The sequence below is a fragment of the Argentina silus genome (genome assembly GCF_951799395.1).
Source record: "Argentina silus genome assembly, chromosome: 17".
NCBI classification, from domain to species: Eukaryota; Metazoa; Chordata; class Actinopteri; order Argentiniformes; family Argentinidae; genus Argentina; species Argentina silus.
This window is the reverse complement of record NC_139671.1, coordinates 7,152,174-7,174,640: the sequence shown is the minus strand read 5'-3', so window position 1 is coordinate 7,174,640 and position 22,467 is coordinate 7,152,174. Positions and strand designations below refer to the sequence as shown.

The window sequence follows — 22,467 nt, the reverse complement described above, 5'->3', positions numbered from 1 at the left end:
CACATCTTACATATTGCAGTTCTGTAAAAGAAAGATGGAAGACAGACAATACATGGTGAAACAGCACGATGTATTCTCCTCTTGAGGTCAAGAGGTCAATTGTTACTCAAAGGTTATTAATTTTGGAATTAATGTATTTGTTTTTATAGGGTCTCTGATTTCCATAGGGTCTGAATACTTATGTACATGAGGTATTTCTGTGGGTATTGTGTGTGGATAGATGGCAAATTCTTTTAATTTAATCCATTTTAAATTGAGTCTACAACACAACAAAATGTGGAAAAAGTGAAAGGGTCTGAATACTTTCTGAAGGCACTGTACGTGGGTCAGAGGCTGTTATTGACTACCACAAACACACAGTCCTCCATTAACTCTGGTTTAAGAGCGTCTGCTATCACCACTACAATCTGAGAGAGGCTGTGACCTCCAGTGTGATCCTCCAGAAACCGGTGTACTGCAGCATGGCACACTGTGTCAAAGCCTAAGGGGAGGACAGAGAGCAGCCTTGTGGAGTCAATTTAACACAAAAACAAGGAAACAAATGCACAACACCACCAGTTCACCCTCAAGAGAGGACAAAAAGTACTAAACTGTTGAATAATCTAGTTGCCATCCCAGCCAAACTCATGGTCACCGGACTGACTCTTGATTCCCCACTGATGAGTCATCAACTGAGCATTGCAGGGCTCCTCCCCCTCTGGGTTATAGGCTAGGCTGTGTGAGCTGCCATTTGTCAGAGGATGCTGGGATCAAAGAGACAGAAAAACAGGTTGACCAAATGGACCACCATGGCTCATCTTTCCCTCTCTCTCTCTCTCTGTATGTGTGTGTGTGTGTGTGTGTGAGTGTGTGCAATTTGTGTGCAATTTGTGTGTGTAAGTATTGAGGTGACTAATGCCTCAGTATTCACTTGGCAGACCTGAGCAGAGGAGGCATTTAGCATAGAATATTGGATATCATAAAACATACAACAACATACAGCAGTGAGGATACTGACCTCTCACCACCACTCTTTGGACTTTTCCAATGATGTCACAAAATAATATCTAGGACAAGGCCATACCGACTGTATCAGGCCCATTATCATCTCAACGTCCAGGTGGGAGAAATAACACTGCGTACTGTGCTGGAGAGAAAATAGGGTGTATGTTGAAAGACTTAATGCGGATAAATTTATGACTTTATTTCAGTGCGTTTCCAACCATCTGCTCTCTCATTTTGGTCATGTAACAGGCTGTGATATGGGCCTCAGGGACGCAATGATAAACTGATTCTCCTTGACTGTGGCAAGCTGGCACACTGTTCTCCACCTACTGGGCTGAGCTGAAACCAACTCACATCAACATCGTTTGCATGAAGAGTCATCTAATAATACATGTGACAGACTGCGTTATTGTTATGTAGTGCACAATAGTATACAACACGAGAGCCCTAATTTTAAGAAAGAACACTTACAACTACATCAGTATCTGTATAACGATCAACTTGTGGCCACTGACCTCATAAACCAACAGGGACAAATCATCCATAAAGGCTTCATATTGTTTTATGGAATGATGACATTTCATGTGGCACCTTAGTTTAATAATGGCTTACCAGGTACAATGTCTTATCAGGACACTTGGACAGTAAAGAACTGTGATTTACAATAAATGTGTACATAATCCACTGAGGCTCCCTCGCTGTCGAAACAGGACCTTGGGCAAAGGCCAACGAAAATGGGGATGTCAGCAAATCCAGGGTTTTTCACTTCGCTCATGTGATCTCGCCCTAACTTCCTTCCCCATAGTCACTCAGACCATGTTTTGCAATCTTGTACGTCTACACGATTATGAATTCAATCAGCTGTGAGTAATTGTTTACATTATGTATTTGTGTATTTGGTTTAGGGTTTTAGGCAAGAGGAATATTGGTTCTAACCCAGTCTTGACAAAAAATGAAGACAACAGAGAGGTTTATGTATATAGCACATTGTAAAAACATTTCATATGAATTCACTACTATTACACCATAAATGTAATGTCTACTAAAGTTACTCGGTTTTATGAAACGTATGGATGTATGGCCCATTCACAGTGGGAGAAGCTTGATTATAGTCTTAATGTGTCAACAGTAATTAAATCAATAGGCCTGACCGTTGGGTGCACTGATCGCACTTGTTTCAGTCTTTCACAGATTGAACACATACCACAGATACTGTATGCACACATAACGTCTGCTTCTGATTTCCACAGACTTCTTCCTTCTCTCTCACACTCCCTCTCCCTCTCTCCCCCACCATTTCTCCTCCTCCCCTTCTAGTGTGTCACCTCACATCTTCTCCCCTCTCTCCCTCTCCCCCTGTCCACCTTTACTCCCCTAATTGTCTCCTGCCCCCCCCCCCCCCCCCGTCTACCCCCCTCTCCCTCCCTCCTCTCACCTTCTCCCTATTCCCTCTTTTTTCTCCACTCTTTCCCTCCCATACTTCTCTCTCTCCACAGAATGGGCCTGAGCAGAGCTGACTCCATGAAAACCAGTGGCTGAATCATGGAAGGCGCTCAACATGTGACTTTGCCATTCCGTTTCGTTCAGTGTGCAAGCAGGCGGACTCTGACGCAATGACAGATGCGGGTGTAGGGGGGCCTATGTGGACTACACTGACAATGGAACAATGCCTTTATTCAGCTTGGCTGTGTCTACAGAACTCCACTGCCCCCCCCCCCCCCCTTTTTCTCTTTCTCTCTGGTAGGGCTAGTGTGTTACTTTGTACGCTCAGTGGAGGAGTGAAAAGGCCTGATTGTCAATGTAGTGCTGTAGTCCCCATTTTATGACAGAGGAAGTACAGACATGTATGAATGGGTGACATACATTTAATCGCAGACACCATAAGCAATGAGCTTTTTTGGCTCTTAAACTAACTTAGATGGTTGCTTTTGTGTGCCTGTTGAACAAGAGGTGTGGGTAATAGTACAAGGAGAAGTTATTTGCTTAATTGGTTTTGTGTGCAGTTTGCTTTGTCAAGTTGAGCTTTGCAATCTTTGGAATGCAAAGTGCCCCAGCTCATTCCTTCTCAACGTCCTGGGTCTTCCAGACTTAGCATACTGACAGCTTAAAATCATCCATGTGAATACGTCAATTACTAGTGATTGATCAATTGCCAATACCAATATGGTAAATAGGAGCCAGTGTGGAATGCTACGTAATTTATATGCCATCATATTTCATTTTACTGCATTTAGAAATATTACAAAACAGTCAATGGACATTAAATAGCACCATGTGCCAAACATAATGTGGCAAAAATTGATGAAAGAGCTCACCCTAGTGGCGATAGTGAGAATTGCCTGTCCCTGAGGTCTAAATGTGGCTGCCGATCAAAACAAACCACTACCACTACCACTACACCTTCTGCATTAAGGAGTAAGCCACTTTATTTATCGTTTGTCAGAGGATCCCCTGCCAACCCACCCGGTCATTAAGGTCTCCACCGCCAGTCACGTCACCAATTCCTACCTGCACAGTTTTGGTGAGAGGGCATTCTCCAGGCCTGCCCCCAGGCTCTGGAACTCACTCTCCCCATCTGTCTGTAACTCTGAATCAATAAATATCTTTCAGTCCCGCCTCAAAACCCAAAACCTGGTGACGTAAACTGAGGGATCTAAACCCCCAGGAACATCACATTGTCTCCCTCCACAGATCATCTGAACACTGATAAACTGTGTGATGACATCACCTAGGGCCTGTGAGTGAGTCACACGGCTAGCAGGCAGCGTTCCAGAGTTGAGGGAAGGGGGGGGGGGGGTTGGGTGTCAGGGAGAGGTGAGGTGACCTCAACCACGTGAGGGTATTACTATGGGGGATTAGACCAGGCATCTGCTTAGATTAGTGGGAGATCTTACCTACCCATCTGTCATCTACAGCCTGAGTCCCTGTAGTTTTCACATACTGTGTAGCCGCAGAGGATAGAGGGATGGAGGATTGAGGGAAAGATAGCAATCCTTCTTTTAGTATCAGACCAGGCAAGTTGTTAGTTATCCTTGAGACATATTTGGAGAACATGAGCAATTGTTCATTCCATGAGGCAAGCTCACGCCTACACAGTAAACCAACCAAGCATTCAAACAAACAAACAAACCTAAAACCCACCTACACAAGTACTGTACACGCACACACACACACACACACACACACACACACACACACACACACACACACACACACAGGCATGCTTTGTCCTCTCAATTCCTCTATTCTTTTCTCTCTTTATCTTTTGCCCCCCCCTCACTCACACACACACACGTATGCGCATGCACACGCACACACAGGCTTCACACACACACACACACACACACACACAGGCTTCACACACACACACACGCACACACACACACACACACACACACACACACACACACTGGTTTTCATGCTCATATTTGTGTTTTCATAGCTGAAGTATTGTATGTGCCAGTAGAGCTCATTAGATATGGGAGAAGATAATTGATATACAGGTATGCTGACCTTTGAACAGCAATTAATACCAGCTCACCACCACATAACTAAGCTATCTTGTCATGTTAGCTCACATACAGTATTCAATATCTCTCTCATCATCTCTCTCTCTCTCTCTCTCTCTCTCTCTCTCTCTTTCTCTCTCTGACACAACCCCCATCCTTTTATCTCCCTCCCTCTCATGCAGTCTCTGCCTCCCTCTCAGCTGATAGTGCTTATTGTGGCCAAATAGGCTTAGGATCATTGCTATGGCAACAGTGAACCATAAGGGCTGTGTGAGCACTTCATCAGAGGCTGTGAACCACAGTTCTCCTCTGAGACAGTGCCCTAACCTCCGGGAACAAGCAACGACAGGCCAGGGCTCCTGGGAGGAGGGGACAGACAATGTACGTGTGTGTGTGTGTGTGTGTGTGTGAGTGTGTGTGTGTGTGTGTACAGGGTGGGGGTTTCACTATAAGACGGAGAGTGGGCTCAGAGACTTCACGAGCAGGAAGGTAATCATCAGAGTCTGTGTGCCAGCTACACGTCTTTCAACAACATACATTTCTCCGTCTGTTTCAGATACAGGGAGTAATACATCTCCACCACGCTGAATTCATTTACCACTGAGTCTGAGGCAAACAAGAGTTCAGGTAAGCTGCTACTTTTTTTTCAAGTTTTAGGGGAAATGTTAAATAGTATATAATGTCAGATGAGTTTTCAACCGGGTTATGGGAGAAATTGAGCATTATGAGAATTTGTCCAAATTGGTATCATGAATAATTTCAATGTGTGGTATGACATTTCTATCTCAGAAAGAAAGCACTATGCAGACCAAGCAGAACATTTTGAACCATAAAAAATGAAACCATTTTGAACCATATGAAAATGTAAATACATTCTAGAAATTCTTAGCTCTTCTTTCCCTATGTATTTCACGACATTGAATATAATCCATACAACACAAGTGGGTACGCTCATTACAACAGCATTGAGGCCAGGACAAAAGTGTGGGACACACCTGCCTTATAGATATTCATAAGCTCCCTTACAAATGTTATCAATCTTACTGAGATCTTATTGAGACTGTATTTCTCATATATAATTATCTCGTATCGAAGTTTGAGAGAGTGGCAGGCTGTAAAGGTTAGGATTGAAGGTTCATAACTACAGAAAATGCTATAGGCTGATAAAATCAATGTAAAAGCCTAATGCAGACAAGGCGTGTACTGTAAGCCTCATGTAAGATTAAAAGACACCTACACTTACCTCATCTTCCCCTAAAGGCAGGTTTGAGTCTAATCTTGAGCTGACTCTTCGTTGTATACTGTATGCATCAACACATTCTTGTAAACAACAGTTAATCTACCTGACCTAGGATACAAAACCAACACATGTCAATGCATTCTGTATTTCATTGTGGATAAAGAAAATAATGGCAGAAACCCAGAGGCAGAAATCATCCCAACAGGTTGGAGTCACAAGACATGGTTGTGATTGATCCATTTGTACAGCTTCTCTTTGATAAAGGCTGTGAAGGGGCTGGATGTTGTGAGCTGTTACAGACACCTGGATACCAGGAGTGTGTGGGTGTAAACACCTCTCCCTGTTCCCTTTTGGAAATATTTTTAGATCTGTGATAAGAGCCTGTCCTGAGGAAACTGCCTCTGCTCCAATCAGGCTCACAGCTGTCGGAGAGAGAGAGAGAGAGAGAGACATCTACTTCTATACCTCCCATGGATCTCATTGATTTGATTTCAACCAAGGCCCAACAAACTCTCCACATCCCCAAACCATCCCAGTCCTCCTCTGAGTCTGCCATATAATATAGAGATCGAAACGTAAAATAACAGAATAACTTGAATTTAGCAGTTACAAATTCAGTATTTTAGTACAGTGTGATTTTCAATGACCACCTGGTTCATTCAAAACGACCAGCATACCTTATGTCAACATAACATCATCATACAATACTACTTTTAAGAGGCTCAGGATGATACCACATAGTTAAGATGAACACTCCTCTCTCCTTTCTCCCAGCACGGGGCGAGAGGGGGACAAGGCGATGGCCTCATGGTTTGGTTGGAGCGAGCCTTACTACCGGAGCCCCCGGCGGGACCCAGCGGACGTGGTAACGGACACCCTGATGCTGGAGCTCAGCTGGCAGCTGAAAGAGGCTGAGAGGATGCAGCGGGAGAGGGACAAAGAGTACAAACGCATCCAGACTGGTGTGGACTACAGCTGGCTGGTCACCACACCTCGCACCACCTATGACATCCGTGCTGGAGAGCGGCTGAGCCTGGAGGACCTCTGCTGTAAGGTGCATCCGTCCTACTGTGGTGCTGTCATACTGAGGTAACTTGATGCTTGATGCTTGATGCTTAATTGACCTGCTGGTCAAGTTACATTGGTGTTTTTCTTATGCTTATATCACCCTTGCCCCTAAACCAACTCTCTCTCCCTTTAATTGGCCAGCCCGTTAGGCCTACAGGACCAGGTAACTCCCTGAGATCATTTGTCTGATTGGGAAAGGTGATGCCTTTGATTTGTTGTCCTGATCTAACTTGCCAGTTACTCCATATCTAGTGTTATAGAGGTGTTACCTAAGGGTTCAATTGTGCTAAGTGAAAATCACACATGAACATGCAGTAGGCTATCTATAGAGACTGGGAGGCCCATAGAGACTGGGAGGTTCCCCCTGTTGTCAAGTAATCTCCTCCAAATCAACTCCCACTGGTTTAACACATAGGGATTCAGTGGATCATTATTTCAGGGTCATAATGTCATATAACTTGCACAATATCAGCTCCTATTCTGAGAGTTGAGATATTGGACAGTGATTTCACATTCTTGAATAAAAACATAACGTTGCAAAACAAATTAGAATCGCAGTGAATATGAAAACAAAAGAAACACCACCTCAGGTAAAGCCACACTCTAGATGCTCTCAAGTCTCAAAACCACTCTGCTCTCATCTCTCTGATCAAACCTCTGTGACTGTACAGCAGGTCTCTGGAGGAGAGGGAGAGAACAGGGCCGGAGGCTATTCAGCCAAATCAACAGGCGATAAGGTCCACTGGTGACTTTCTATTTAAAGGCCTCCAAAGGACTTATCAGCCTCTTGTTGGGAGGAGTAAGTGGCTTTGGTTGGCAGGACTGCCTCTCACTGCCAGACTGTTCAGGCTGCCTTAGGGGGCTGCCATTATCCACCAGAGGCAGGCTGAGGAGCTTGAGAGCACTGATGCTGTCACAAAGGCACAGAGTCAAGAAGAGGGAAGCTTTGTTAACAGGCTTTTTGCATCAAATGGTTTTGTGCATTTGTGATATCATTTGTGATATCATTTGTGATATCATATTGTGCTATGGTACAATGATGATGGTAAAAGCTACAGTATGTAGTATAATAAGCGTTCGCCCTCCTCCCACAAGTTTGAAATGTACTCTCTCTGACCCCACCATGATAAAAGTGTTTTATATTAAATAGCCAGACACCCACACTGTTTCTCTCCTCAACCTATGTTCTAAATAACAAAGCAAACACCTGGTATTTCTTTTATTAGAGGTACTATTTCAATGCATTAGAGATTAGACTAAAGCTTCGTATTTTGCGATTGTAGCGTTGGAATTAGACATTCAGTTATCTCGGTGCATGGCTCTACTAAGGACAGATGTGACTCTTATTTCCCTCCCAATGTCCAGGTTCCGTCAGGTGGTGACGGAGAATGAGCCGGACGTGCAGGAGGTGACAGGCCTGTTTCGCTCCATCCTCCTCGAGGCTCTGGATCGGATGAGGGAGGAAGAGGAGGAGCAGCGGCTCACCCGTCAGTGGAACAACAAGCGTGCCATGAGCATGTCCCTCGTGAACTTCAAGTCCCGCGTCAAGATCAACCCCTTCGGCAGCACTGTGGGCCTGACCTCAGCCACAGGCACTGGGGGTGGGGCCGACGAGCTCAAGACTGTGTCGGAGGATGTGGAGAGGAGTCTGGAGAGGGCCGACAGGGCCCAGAGAGTGTGGAGCATGCCCAACTTCAGACACAAAGTGCTTGGCAGCAAAGTGGTCTGATCAGGGCGTCCACTGGACAGTGCATTGGTACAGTGGGGTTGGTAACAGCTTGTGAGAGGAATAGACCTCCAGGACCTCCTGCTCAGTCTGTTCTGCACAAGGCTGGATAGAAATATGGACACGTGTCTCCCAGTGTGAAGTCAATAAGAATATGATCCACGATGGGGAGCTTTTACCTTGTGAATCTGAATTGGTCCTAGGAAACATTTTTTTATTGATATTTTCAGAACCTTTGCAGTATCTCCTCTTGAGGAGCTAAAACCAAGTTCTTTAAAAAATATTTTACAATGCCTTTTTCATGACACAAACTATCTGTACTTAAATCCTAACAATGTAATAAGATATGCTACATAAAAGTAATACAGAAAGACTAATCAGTCATTTCTGAATATACACTTACATTTAAATTGTGTTTCATCATTTAAATAGGTACCAGGTATTTTATGGCACTCTAAACGATGCTGTCACAATTGCTTGACAGTAACATAAATAATTATTTATATTAATAGAAAACCCACTACATTGTGTATAGCACAAAATTGTAAAATTGCACAAAAAGTTTGTCTGTCTTACTTGTCCTTCATTGGTATTGGCTTGGAGGCAAAAGCAATTTTTGTACTATTATTTTTCTTCCCATTCACATCAATTCTATTCTGCTATGTTTTATCAGAAAACTGCTTATTCTTTCCATGGGTACATTCTGTTACAGCAACTTCTAAAAGAGTAAGCCGGAACTATTTTACACATTCAGCATCTAAGATCAAGGAGCCTGGACGATTTGCAGGGACACAGGAAACACTGTGCCTCTGCATACCTTCACATTGGCAGCAATAAGTCATACACAAAGTGAATGGATGCTTTATTGTATAGCTGAAGTCTTCACATCACTATTGTGGACTCTCACAAGCAGTTTGACTTGGTTGACCCTCACAAGTTAGCCACATGAGTAACCTTCACAAAATATAAAAAGGTCGTGCTTAATCATCCAAATAAAATGTATTAGTATTACAGCATGTCATCCGGTTTTAAGTCAGATATATCTTTTTTTTTTTAATTTTATTTTTTTAACAAACTTTACATGATTTTCTGCTATTCAATTAATACAACACGTCTTCCTTTTACAACGGACCATCAAATAAATTGTAAAAAAAAAAACATATCCAGGGGGTTACAACGAAATGCTGATTCTTAAAACAACTAAAATACATAGATCATCATTAACAACACAATGCAATATCAGACTGTTTTTAAATGTTGAATTACACTACAATAAAGCTTACATTAAAGGTTTGGTTCATCACTTGGATGTTTGCTGATGACTGTTGTCTCCAATCACTGCGACACTGAGATGTTCAAACCTGTTTAGCCACACATGGTGCAGCACATTGGCAGTCTCAGAAAAAGGGAAAAGGGCTCCTTTGATATTATAGTAAAAAATACATCTCTAAAAATCAAACACAAAGACTTCAGTTACATACAGTCTGAAGAGGCCAACAACCACAGGGGTGACAGCACACGTTTGTACAAGAGTCTCAAGTCCAATACATGGCTTTTGTTGCCATTTTGAGACAACATGCACCACATCTCTTGTTGTGATAATTTAGGTGATCTTCTTTCAGAGCAATGCCCAGGAGCCGTCTTTCCCTGAGTTCTGTCCTGGAAAGTGAAAGGTTCTGGAACGCAACTAATGGTGGCCCCACTCTCATTAGACTGTTGAATTTAGGAACTCAAGCAGTTCTGCACGGTTTTTGTCCCTCTGTTGAAAAAAAGAGTAACATACATTCAGCAGCAAATTACCCACTTGTTCACACACCAACACTACTTATAGATTAGTGCAACATTTCAAAGGGAATTACCTGCTTGTCTCTCTTTGACTTCTTCAGTTTCATTTTTATTTTCTTCCCTGAAATCATGCTGCGTTTGCCACTTCTCCTTCTCTCCTTTAAGAACTGAAAGGCAGGTCATTCACTTAAAAATGTCAACAGCTTTTTAACCAATAGATGTCTACAGCAACTTGACTTACATGACAACAAACAGGTTGCCTCATAAATTCATTCTACCTTGGAGATCTTAACAGGTCCAGAGCTGACATCCTCTGCTTTCATTTTCTTGTCCTTCTTTCTTTTATGTTTCTTTTCCTTTTTCCCTTTCTGTTCCATGTTCAAACAAAGCACACATAACTATAGTGGTACAGTAGTGAGGGACAATTTGATATTCCACCATACATGCACCACAGCTTTATGTACGGGAACACAAACAGCCTTGTACTGAACACAATGGAAAATACCTTTTTGTGTTGTTTTTCCTTTTTCGTTTTCTTAGAATGCTTCCTGGACTTGCTGTGGGAATCTAAAGGGGACACAGTGTAACTGGGACAATGCACCTCTCGGGTTCTGATTATTGTACATTTTCCATATATATTTACGACCACAGAGCAAAGAGTAAGCACAGCCACTTACCACTGCTGCTGGAGCAACTCCTACTGCGTGAGGAAGACTGGGATGAGGAGGAGGACGAGGAAGAGGACGATGATGAGGATGAAGACGATGAACTGGAAGAGGAGGATGAAGACGATCTACTGCGGCTGCGTTTCCGTTTCCTTTTTTCTTTCCCTTCAATGGAAAATAACAACATAGTACAATCTATTACCTTGTGATAATGTTACGATGGCCAAGAGAACCTTGCTGCACGGGTTCAAACACACACAACCTCATCACATGGCACATGTACCTCTGCTTCTTGACGATGATGTTGATCTTCTTCTGTCAGTGTCATCCATTCTACTGCTGGATTCACTTCTTACCTTGGAGTCCACTTTTGAGGACTAACAAACAAAGACAATACAAAAGGTAATAAGCAAGGCCAGTTTCTGGTGCAATTTCTGGTCATGGGCAACTCCGCGCGGTGAATGAGTAATACCTGGCTACTCTATACGATGACAGCTCACTACACTGACAACATCAACTGATAGCATTACTAATAACAGCGAAGAGTGAGATATATTCCACCACGATGTTAATTATTTAGTCCTCAATGACAGCCATGATTACCCGAATGACTTGAGATGGGACAATATTCATCTCAGGTGGTTCGTAGAAACTATCTTTCTACATTAGCTTGCTAGCAACAACACAGATGCATGCAATCCACCCGCTCCACGAACATAGCTAGCTTGCGGACTTACCATGGTGTTTGATGTTGTCTCTCGTGTGCTAACTAATGTAATAACAAAGACACTGATTCTTAGAGTGACCTCAATAAAATCATCAAGTTATTATTGCCTTAACTGACAGTAAACATAAGATTGTGGCCAGCTGGCATGAAGAAGAAGACATTTTGTATCCCACAATGCACCATTGATTTAGAGGGCCTTTTTTTCGTTCTGATGACGAGTGATGACCGGAGACTTCAGCGACCTTCCTGACCTTGGAATGACCATGCATATCCATCTTCTGGACTGATTTAGGCATTTCTTTTAAAAGTAGAATATTGCACTCTATACAATATTTAAATATATAAAATATTTTTTAAGTAGAAAAATGCACTGTACTCACCCTTTGGGGATTTAATACCACGCGTCTAACAGCACTCCACACAAGTAGTCAGGCAGATAACGATATAGACGGTACTTAATCCCCAAGAGGAAATCCCTTTTTGTCAAACAAGCTTTAGCCAACTACAACCTGATTACCTTGAAGATTGAATTGGTTTGTTCGGTAAGATTGACAATGATGCAATGTTTATATTTAACTTATTTTTGTTACATTTTGTTTTTTTATGCACACCAGCAAATATTTACACCAGAGACCAAACTTCCATGTGTATATGAAATATTTTGAACAATATATTGAAATGCTGAAATATTATAAGAATAGTAAAGCAATTAAAACTTGTTATAGTTGTGACACATTTTCTCTAATAGATATGTGTTGTCCTGTATTGTAATGTTATTATATTGTAGATCATCTTTGAATCAAAAACAAACAAAACTTCCTGGCCATCATAATTGACAGCCTGACTAGGTCAAAACCTAAAACTGGCCCTAACCTTAACCAAACCCCTAACCCTAAACGCAAAATTAATTATATCGGCAGGTAAGGCGATAAAGTAGTGTGTATGTCCTTTTAAACAACAACTAAATGAGGAAGAGTAATAACTTTGAATTCAAAAGTCCTTAATAAGATACAGAAATAACTTACATAGGCTACAGGACATGCATAATTACAGTATGAAATGTGTTCAAGTCATTAGGTGATTGGTGGTAAAGCACTTGATTAAACATCTAGCCAAGGACGCCTCTCATGTAGTAAGTTGCATGGAACGTAATTATTAATGACAATAATAGGTATAGAGGATGGAGGTGACTTTGACGTACACACACACACACACACACACACACACACACACACACCACACACACACACACACACACACCACACACACACACACACACACACACACACACACACACACACACTCTGGTCACATGGATGAGCAGGAGAGAGTGCCTGTGGCAGACTTTGATAAGAGGACACTCTGAGGAGTTCCAGAGTAAACAACACACTGCAATGAGATGCACTGTGCTGTTCTGTACTATCCAATTAACCTTTCACTCACTTTCTCAGGATTTACCAGTGCTCTCACAGCAAAACAAATATCAAAGTTGACATTTCAGTCAAAAATGTCATTGCGTTAAATGATATGTCCTTTCAATTCCTATATTTCTCTCAATTCCTGTATCTATGTAGTAAGTTGCATGGAACATAATTATTAATGACAATAATAGGTATAGAAGATGGAGGTGACTTTGACGTACACACACACACACACACACACACACACACACACACACACACACACACACACACACACACACACACACACACACACACACACACACACACACACTAACTAGAGTGGACCCACAAATATTTACTTTCAAATTTGGAAAAAATGTACATACTGTTGATGTGGAATTCATGGAACAAATACACAGAGTCACTCTGATATTGTATAAAACCATATTTATAAATGACAGAATTACTATTTTATACATTAACAAAGAGTAATACAAATTCATTTTCTGTAACAAATAAAAAGCTCTGTCAAGCTCCAAACAAAAGCTTGACTGCTGGTGTTCCAAGCATTACTCCTAAATCACACATACTATTTGCAACTGGTAATACTAGCCTATTAATCTATCTATCTATCTACCTACCTATCTATCTGTAGTCTGTTTCATCTTTTCCTGCTCTCTGACAATGGCTTGTTACAGGAACTACTGTGTTTTCACTCTCTAACAATTTAGGCACTCAATTTAGATGTATTGAACAAAATGGTTTAAGATCAAGACATTCTGTTTTATCTGCAACACCCTTAGTACCACTTGCTAGTCCTTTGAGGCGCAGGAATTTAGAGAAACTGACTATATCCATTTATGTATAAACTATACTTTACATAAGAGATTACACTTGAGGTGAAAGAAAGAAAGAAAGAAAGAAAGAAAGTTTATTTATAGTAATTCTCTCAGTGACTTCACTTCCAATGCCCCATAATGCTGGTTTTATGTTATAAACATTTCATATTCAATTGGGCATTGTAAAAGGGGACTTTGTTGTATATTAAAAGTACTGGGTGAGTGAAATCATAATGGCAGACAGTCCACTTCACCTCACCTTAGCAGGGAACCTACAGGGCATTAGAATGGAAGACACTATAGAGTTATGCAATATCTATCCATGCCCAGCTCAGATCTATGTGAGACCTGGGCTACCTCCTGCTTCACAGGAGGAATGGGCTCCAGTGAGTGAGCCTGGCTTTACAGGCCAAAGTAGCAGTTAATTCTCTCTATGAAATGAGACTTAATATCACACAATATCAGCTGTGTCAGTTGGATGGCAGCATATAAGACTGTGAAGAGAAACTATACACTACTAGACATATGTAACAACTGAGAAAAAAACGGACAAACATCTGTTACATTTTAACTGTAACATAAAACAAACTTGCAAGAAAACCTGCAAGAATGTCAGCAATGCCTTACTATTTGTACAGTGGCTCAGGACTGTGGCACATTATTGGTCATCAGATTCAATGTAAAAAAATCCCTGAAAGTAGGCCTATATTCTCTCCAAATGTGTGAAAGAACAGTTTGCTCAATACAACTTAAGGGGTCAAACATATCACTTTTTTTGTTGAAATCAAAAGGTTTTTGCAATAACACAACCCAAAACACTGTAAGCATGTAACATTTGAAATGAGTTTGGGTAAACTGATAAACTTTTTAGCTAACAGAATGGCATCTAAATTGAGATCTGACAATACATCTTGGTTTAACACACCCATCTTTTTCACTTCATCAGTTCAAATTCTCAGAAACTAATATTTGATGCAAGTCTATGGACAATGAGGACTTAGTTTGGTTACACAGAAAAAGTGCAACTTGAGCTAACATTTCCCTGCTGTTGGGGTTGAAGTAGACTTGTGTAAATAAGGTAGCCTGAACCACTTAATTGTTCAAGAACATGACTTGAAACTCTCATGTCAATTTGACTGAAGTAAATCCAAATGGTGTAAAAATAAAACTGACAAATTGACAGCAAGGGTCATCATGTTGAATCTTTTAACTGGTTCATGATTCCTCACTTCCCATCTCTAGCTGAAAGGGTTATGGGTAAAGGTTCTGCAGCATAGGGCCAGAGCTTTAGACCTCTGCTTTGTTCTTGGAATGTTCTCCATGGGCCAGACTCTCCTCATTCTCCTCCTCCTCAGGTACCTAGAAGAGAATCACATGACAGTGAGTCACAAAACGCAAAATGCAGATTCCATTTGATTGTATGCCAATTGACTCATGTTGATTCATAAGATAATATAGTACTTGTTATCTACTGTAGCTACACAAACAACACAAATTGAATACTGGCTTTAAAGACACTTGATTCTTCTGTATATGTTAGATTCAACTGTGTGATAGTGGGAGTTAAGGAAAGATCAAGAGAATTAGTCATGTTTCTTTTCAGACGGGATGTCTCTCATATTCTTACCTCCCAATAAATTGAATCGTCAAAGCAGTTCTGGTCAGGAGGCTGACCCCAAAATGGAAGCTTCATTATCAGACCTGGACAAATAGAGTCATTGACAGTGTCATTCAGTGTTTCACCGCTGCATGGAAGAAAACAAAATATGTGCTTCATTGCCTCAACCTCAAGGAAGAAAAATATTCTTATAAAAAATTACCACTAGGTCATTGACTACTGAATTGTCACTATCTGTCTCCAGCTCCACCCACCTGTGAAGGCTCCTCCAACCAAAGCAATCCCAAGGGATGAGGCCAAGGCTACAGCCTGCATGCTAGCGGTATAACTGAAGGAAGAAGGGTGAGAAGAAATATCAAATCTGAGTGGTAATGTTGTCAGTATTAACAGGCCAGGAGTCGCAAATTGTGAGATTCGTTGATAACTGATTATAATTCATTCAAAAACTAGCTATATAGACATATTACAATACTATGTTATGGACCTCCAGTCACAGTTGTTTATCATATGGAATTTTATGTCAATGATGACTCATGACAGGCTCATATTGTCATTACCAAAGGTCTAGAATCATTCCTGTTTCATAATGCTTAACTGAATTAAGCATGCAGTTGGAAATAGGCTTACCCTTCCGGCTTTACCACAGCCACAGCCACAATGCCAGCCAAACCCCCCAAGATGCCAGGCATGCCGTGCAGATTGTGGACGCCACAGGTGTCCTGGATGCCCAAGTTGGATGCCAGGATGGGCTGAAATGCAGAGAAAAACAGTTTGTTTTTGCAGATAAATGGGTTTGCTGCTGCCCACTCACCATATTTCAAGCCATCTTTAATGACACACAAGGGTATTTCTTTTATTTTTATTTATTTATTTATTTTTTACTCGAAAGCACACTGCCAAGGCCACTGATTGTTTTCTTGTTTGTACAGACTTGTTGGTGTAACCTTTGACTCACACTGAGGAACTTGAAGCCCAGGGTGGAGATTATGCCAGCCAGAAGCCCGATCAGCATGGCACCAAACGGCCCAATGTTCATGTCAGCACAGGTTCCCACAGCAACACCTCCAGCCAGAGTGGCATTCTGAATGTGGACCTACAGTAGAAACACAACCATGTACTGTAGGAGCTACACTAAGTGCTGAATGCAATGGATTTGTATTTTGGCTGGATGTGAGTTTAAACAAGTCTATCGCTCTTTGTGTTTAAGTGAAGTATGTGAAGACTCACCATGTCCAGCTTTCCTTTGTGCTCCACCAGGCTGGAGATGGCATAGGCAGAGAGCACACAGGTGGCCAGAGAGAAGTAGGTGTTAACCACAGCGGTCAACTGAGGGAGGCCAGGTGCAGCAATGGCAGAGTTGAAACTAGGCCAGAACATCCACAGGAAGACAGTACCTGTGGAAGAGGGTTATTTGATTAAGAATATGTGTGGTACTTCAGTTTACACAAATTAGGTTGCATGATTTAGAATCTATGTCGAGAAGAAACATCGGTAATGTAATAATATCACTATGGCCATGCTACATTGTGTCCATTTTAACTGTCCACCAGGTGGTGTAAGTCACTATACTGGTATGAGGAAGAATTGCTTAAGCCCCATGCCTCTTGGTCAGTGAAATACAGGTGTCAGCAGACACAACATGGCTTTCATAAACGTAATACGTAAACGTAAAAAAACTTAATATGTCTCGCCAAGGACTTATTAGTTTCTAAACAAAATCCACTGCTTAAATTGCATTGAGTATGATGACTGCAGTGTGACCTGGTCTTACCGATCATTGCAAACAGGTCAGATTGGTAGACAGACCCGTCATTCTCATGTCCGTTTCTAAGAGCTGGTCGGTACAACAAACGAGCCACCGCCAGCCCAAAGTATGCCCCAAAGGCATGGATTGTCATGGACGCTCCAGTGTCACTGGCCTGTGGGGGTGTACAAATATTCGATCACATATTAGTCCATGTTACACCCCTTTTACCCCCTGCAAGTTGCTCCCTAAGACATTGCTGTGTGGCCCATTAGACTGAATTGCTAATGAAACAAACTAGTACATTTTGGTATTGTCTGACTTTCATCCTCATGAGTGCACTAACCTCAGATCAGAGAATTATTGTTAAGTGTTGTGCACTAACCTTTAGGATCTTTGTCACCAGGTGCTCGTTCATGCAGAAGATGGTGATCTCTAGGATGGTCATGATGAGGAGCTGGACCGGGCTGGTCTTACCCAGAACCGCCCCAAAAGAGATCAGAACTGTGGCTGTGCTGAAGTCTGCATTGATCATTCTTTTGGTGTGGAAGAAGAGAAGGAGAAGAGAGAGAAAAAGGGAGGGAGAGATGAAGAGAGAGGCGAAGAGAAAAGTGTCAAGAGAGGGAGAGAAGGGGAGAAAGAGAGCCCAAGCATTATTGTAAACATTAGAATAGAAAGTCTGATTATCAATTCTGACTGTTCTACAAATGACTGTATGATATTTACTTATCGATGTTGACTTTCATCTTGCCATTGTGCAAGTGCCAGAAGCCCTGCATGAGGAAGCCCCACTGCAATGCGAAGGCGGCAAGGAGCAAGTTCATGCCCACACTGCTGAAGCCATATCTCTTCAGGAAGGTCATCAAGAACCCAAAGCCAATGAAGATCATCACATGGACGTCCTGGAACACTGGGAACAAATGGAAAGACAGGTCAGTGCTGTAAAGTTTGACTGTCAGATTGGTAACATTTGTAGGTTTTTTTTTTTTTTTTCGCAGAAAGATGAGCAGAAAGCACTTATTGAATCAGATGCTACTGTATGTATGCCAACTTAAACCCTACTGTGGTATCTAAAGTACTATATATAAAGTAAAGATCTAAAGTACTATTTATAAAGTAAAGATCTAAAGCACTATTTATACTTTGATTTTGCTGCTCAATTGATTCATTGCCCAGTCACTCCCCCCACCCCTTGAGGGGGTAATTGTAAATCCCTACATGTCCAAGGGAAGAGCAATTCAATAAGGCTCTGAATGGGATACTGAGAAAAGGCCCCCAGTTAACCCTGTTTGACGTGTCTGCAGCCTCATGCTGCTCCATTCACTTCACATGATCTTAATAAGTTTAACCATATTAGCGAGTCTCAGGAAGAGGGCACCCTTGAGTTTAGCACATTCTTCTCTATTCGTTTCAGTTAAAAGAGTTATATGGATGGGGGTGACTGGAATGTGTTTGGATTACTAACTTGTAGATCTGGCCCCCTCAGTGGACAACAGGATGTGAGCTCTATCTAAATATCTATAAAAAAAATATTGTATATATAATATAATATTATGAGCAGATAGGAATTAGGTCCACTGGCCCGGAGGAGGGGTTGCTTAGAAGGGGGGGGCCACCGGGAGAAACAACAACTCTCCAAGCCCCACTCGCACCCAGCTGTGCTGCTCCATCACAAAAGGCTAGCTGACATGCCTGGCCACAGGAAATGAGACTCGTAATTCCCTGAAGCGATCAGTCTAAGCATGATGGGGCCCTCATCCTCATCTGGAAAGAACATCAAGGTGCGGCCGTTCATGGAAATATTCAACAATAGACCTCATTTCCCCAGGTCTGGTTAGCATTGTGGTGAGCTGAGGTGTCAGGATAGGAACTGTACAGGCTGAAAGCCCCCCAATCAATCCTGCACCCTTCCGTTAACGAACACATAAATAACTCAAATCTATTCAATCATCTCCCTGAAATGAATTCTGTGCTGCAGAGTGTGAGAGATAAAAAAATAGCCTCACCTTGACTTGACTTTATTAACAGGAAGGTATGTATACTTGTTAATACCTGCATTCTTTTCTGTTGTTTGGTAGTGATTAAGGGTAAAGCATTGACCCCTGTCTATGGGGAATGGGCAAAGCACGACTTTAAAAAGAATGGGTGGGCATACTGTAAGTGAAAGGACAGTATGCCAACTGTGGAACAATGGCCTCCAGCTGTTTTGTCAATATTGGAGACATCATTTGTTTCTTTTGTTTAATAAAAGTTATTATTATTATGACCTGAACATTTGATCCCATGGTGACATCATACCAGCGGGGGGGGGCAGAGAGAGTAAGGTGCATCAGAGATAGAGAGGTTCATTTGGAACACAGCCTCTCTGATGGGCACATTGCCCAAATGTTAAGTAATCCCCCATGGCTTTGGGTGAGCTAGAGAAAGGGAATCCCCAGTGGGCTCAGTCTTTAAGATTTTGAAGTCCCCTTTTTTCTATGAAAACAAGTAATAATACAGTAATAATACAAGTAATAATACAAGTAATAATACAGTAATAATAACAATAATAACAATAAACAAGTAATAATACAGACTTCCCCTTCACTAGGTTCCTCTCCATTAATTTTTTTCAACACTGATTGGTCCCTTGATGATAAAGCCAAGCTTGGAAAAGAAATTCTAAATCACATTCCTCTGCTTATTTCCTGTGCTTTGAACCTGTAATTGCAGACGTCTGGAATGTACTATATTAGCGGCTCATAGTCTTCCCTCATAGTCTTCCTCATAGTCTTCCTCATAGTCTTCCTCATAGTTTTCCCCAATTCACTTTTTTTTCTGGTTGAAGAATAATTGATGTGAGAGAAATAATAAAAAACATTTCTCCTAAAGTAGGTGGTTAGAAAAAAAACTGCTTTGTTATTTGCTATTATTATGTAACTATTTTTAATTATATGTCTAAACCTTGGATGTTATCCATGGATATAGTGGTTTATTTTGACAACTATAACGCTCTACAGTATTAATTATTAACTGGAATATGTGCAAATGTTAAGAACTAAGCTAATCTCTATGGGTCACATCTGCCCCGCCCATTTATAGGCAAACAGCATACAGTAAGTCAACACATTTTTTCTGCTGCAAGTATTTCAGGACAGATACAAAAACACTTTGGGAGATACCAAAGAGAACTAAGCAAAAATACACAGCTGTACGAATTATATTTACAGTAAAAACCTTTTAAGTAGAGTATGGTACTGCTGGAACATTGATAAAAACTACAAAGTCATACATTTTTTGTATTACAATTGCCTCTAAACGCAAATTCAAACAAACACATGCAAGCACAACCTCAATCATGTTTCTGACTAAGCAAAATAAAAATGTCGTAACACTTTACTTGAAGTTCCCTCTCATGAAGTGCTGTATAGCCTTATAAAGCCTTTATAACATTTGTGGAAACCTATGCAGTCATAGAGGACTATGGAACGTTATGATGAATCAAAAAAGCATGAGAGGCTATTAAACGTTGTGCATAGCTTATGCCTTTCCCTTTATTATTCAGTTTCATAATGCTCTATAAGTAGCTTCTGTAAGCTGCCATGATGCAGATTTCCTAAGAATATGCTCCAAATTAAGTGTTACCAAACTGTCTTTCACTCTGGCAAGTGCACATACAGGACAAGTTCCACTGTAAGCACTGTAACCATTCAGTTCAGGCATGCACCTGCCCCTCTGCCTTCTCCATCTGTGGCCAACTGGTCTGTACCCTCACAGTAAGAGATAGAGTGCGTTGCTCTACTGTTTGACAGCTGGAGCACCTGGCCCTTTCCCTTGTGGGTATTCTTAGCTGTTTGTGCTTCAATGGGCACATGTGACAGACACACACCGTACGAACCCATGACCCCTCTGATTGTTCTCAGCAGACCTGCGTTAAGTCTATACCTACTACCTACGCTATACAATCATCAGTACTAGATCCAGAAAAGCTGTAGCTATAGCTACTACAAAATAAAGGTGGCAGAGGATTTTTGGTTTGTTGCAATATCTAACAGCATTTTCAAGATAAATTGCAGCCACACCTGGCATCAAGAAGAGAAAAAAGAGATCCATTCTTCAACCAGGCTCCCACAGCATGGGGACCCACAGTATACATGACCCACAGCATACACTTCCACTGTGCCTCCAGTGAGGAGCCCATGGTGCACTTACTGGGGTAGAGTTTCATAGGGTCTTCTTCCGTCTGTGTGGCATTGGCACTGTGTGCATGCCCATCCGGCTTCCCATCATCGTAGACCACAAACACTGCAAACAGGATGATGGTGATAAACTCCAGAGTCAGGGCAAGGATGGGAAACTTCCACCTCATGTTGGTGGCATATGCAGGCATCCTGGGACTAACTCTCTCTGGCTATCTCTGGCTTTCCCTCTCTCTGACACACTCTCTCACTCTCTCACTCTCTCACTCTCTCTCTCCCTTCTATCTTTTTGGGCTTGTGGTGATGTGATGGGAAGGGAGCAACTGGTGTCTGGTTTTAAATTGGTGCAGGTTTTGTGGAGACCAATGAGAAGGCAGAATAGTGTAGCCCGGGTCACTCCCCCTCCTGCACTTTGCTCATGGGGATGGGTTTCCTCTCTGGAGGGTGTTTACTCTTTTTAAAAGGGGGCAAAACAAGATATTGGCAAAACACACAGTAATGACACCCTGCCAATGCGTTGACATGGGAGGAATGGTTAATGAGCTTTTTCCAACTCATTTGTCATTGTCAGACTAATGTTGGTGTACATTTGTTTGGTATCTTGCCCAATATGTTTATCCTTCAAGTGTACAGAATGTAATGTCATGTTAAGGCAGAATTTAGCCAAAGTCTTCAGAAATAGCATGAAGGTGCAGTAAAAATGCACTTTTTTTTAATATATATATTTTAGGCCATTTCTGCTTTATTGGGGTAGAGATTGACAGGAAGGATGGGTGAGAGAGAGGAGGGATGACATGCAGGATATGTCGACGGCCGGAATCTAACCAGGGACCTTGCGATGATATGGTATGCGCCTTAGTGTGCTATGCCACTGAATGCCCAAGAAAATTGCTTTATAACTCACATAATTAGATTTTTTTTTATGTTTACAATTTTTAAGAGGTGGAAATTATACATTTTCCGCAGTGCAGATGTGCTACA

The 22,467-nt window shown here is 41.7% G+C and overlaps 3 protein-coding genes across 3 annotated transcripts; 1 reads left to right on the top strand and 2 right to left on the bottom strand.

Annotated features, from left to right (window-relative positions):
- The first annotated feature begins 4,895 nt into the window (after nucleotides 1-4,895).
- rd3 (retinal degeneration 3, GUCY2D regulator) lies at nucleotides 4,896-9,249 on the top strand. Its single transcript, XM_083688850.1, has 3 exons — nucleotides 4,896-5,120; nucleotides 6,508-6,822; nucleotides 8,167-9,249. The coding sequence occupies exons 2-3, from the start codon at nucleotides 6,533-6,535 to the stop codon at nucleotides 8,528-8,530; spliced, it is 654 nt and encodes a 217-aa protein (XP_083544976.1). The 5' UTR covers nucleotides 4,896-5,120; nucleotides 6,508-6,532; the 3' UTR covers nucleotides 8,531-9,249.
- A 127-nt stretch (nucleotides 9,250-9,376) lies between these two features.
- Nucleotides 9,377-11,868, bottom strand: LOC310818090 (uncharacterized protein). The gene is made up of 7 exons (XM_083688852.1): nucleotides 11,715-11,868; nucleotides 11,261-11,354; nucleotides 10,990-11,142; nucleotides 10,818-10,879; nucleotides 10,591-10,680; nucleotides 10,387-10,479; nucleotides 9,377-10,286 (listed from the first exon to the last, which is right to left on the bottom strand). Exons 1-7 carry the CDS (start codon nucleotides 11,715-11,717, stop codon nucleotides 10,236-10,238), a joined length of 546 nt encoding a protein of 181 aa, XP_083544978.1. The 5' UTR covers nucleotides 11,718-11,868; the 3' UTR covers nucleotides 9,377-10,235.
- Nucleotides 11,869-13,537: 1,669 nt separating this feature from the next.
- On the bottom strand, nucleotides 13,538-21,779 carry rhag (Rh associated glycoprotein). Its single transcript, XM_083688622.1, has 10 exons — nucleotides 21,500-21,779; nucleotides 18,035-18,218; nucleotides 17,694-17,844; nucleotides 17,336-17,483; nucleotides 16,792-16,958; nucleotides 16,520-16,657; nucleotides 16,192-16,313; nucleotides 15,819-15,892; nucleotides 15,574-15,647; nucleotides 13,538-15,305 (listed from the first exon to the last, which is right to left on the bottom strand). Exons 1-10 carry the CDS (start codon nucleotides 21,675-21,677, stop codon nucleotides 15,234-15,236), a joined length of 1,308 nt encoding a protein of 435 aa, XP_083544748.1. The 5' UTR covers nucleotides 21,678-21,779; the 3' UTR covers nucleotides 13,538-15,233.
- Between the last annotated feature and the right edge of the window lie 688 nt (nucleotides 21,780-22,467).

Coding starts and splice junctions, on each gene's coding strand:
- rd3 (XM_083688850.1), top strand. CDS start 6,533: ATGGCCTCATGGTTTGGTTGGAGCGAGCCTTACTACCGGAGCCCCCGG. Junction 6,823..8,166: donor TGTGGTGCTGTCATACTGAG/GTAACTTGATGC, acceptor CCCAATGTCCAG/GTTCCGTCAGGTGGTGACGG.
- rhag (XM_083688622.1), bottom strand. CDS start 21,677: ATGCCTGCATATGCCACCAACATGAGGTGGAAGTTTCCCATCCTTGCC. Junction 16,314..16,519: donor TGGGCTTCAAGTTCCTCAGT/GTGAGTCAAAGG, acceptor TCTGCATTTCAG/CCCATCCTGGCATCCAACTT. Junction 15,648..15,818: donor GGTTGGAGGAGCCTTCACAG/GTGGGTGGAGCT, acceptor CTATTTGTCCAG/GTCTGATAATGAAGCTTCCA.
- LOC310818090 (XM_083688852.1), bottom strand. Junction 11,143..11,260: donor ATCATCGTCAAGAAGCAGAG/GTACATGTGCCA, acceptor TTTCCATTGAAG/GGAAAGAAAAAAGGAAACGG. Junction 10,880..10,989: donor GAGTTGCTCCAGCAGCAGTG/GTAAGTGGCTGT, acceptor TGTCCCCTTTAG/ATTCCCACAGCAAGTCCAGG.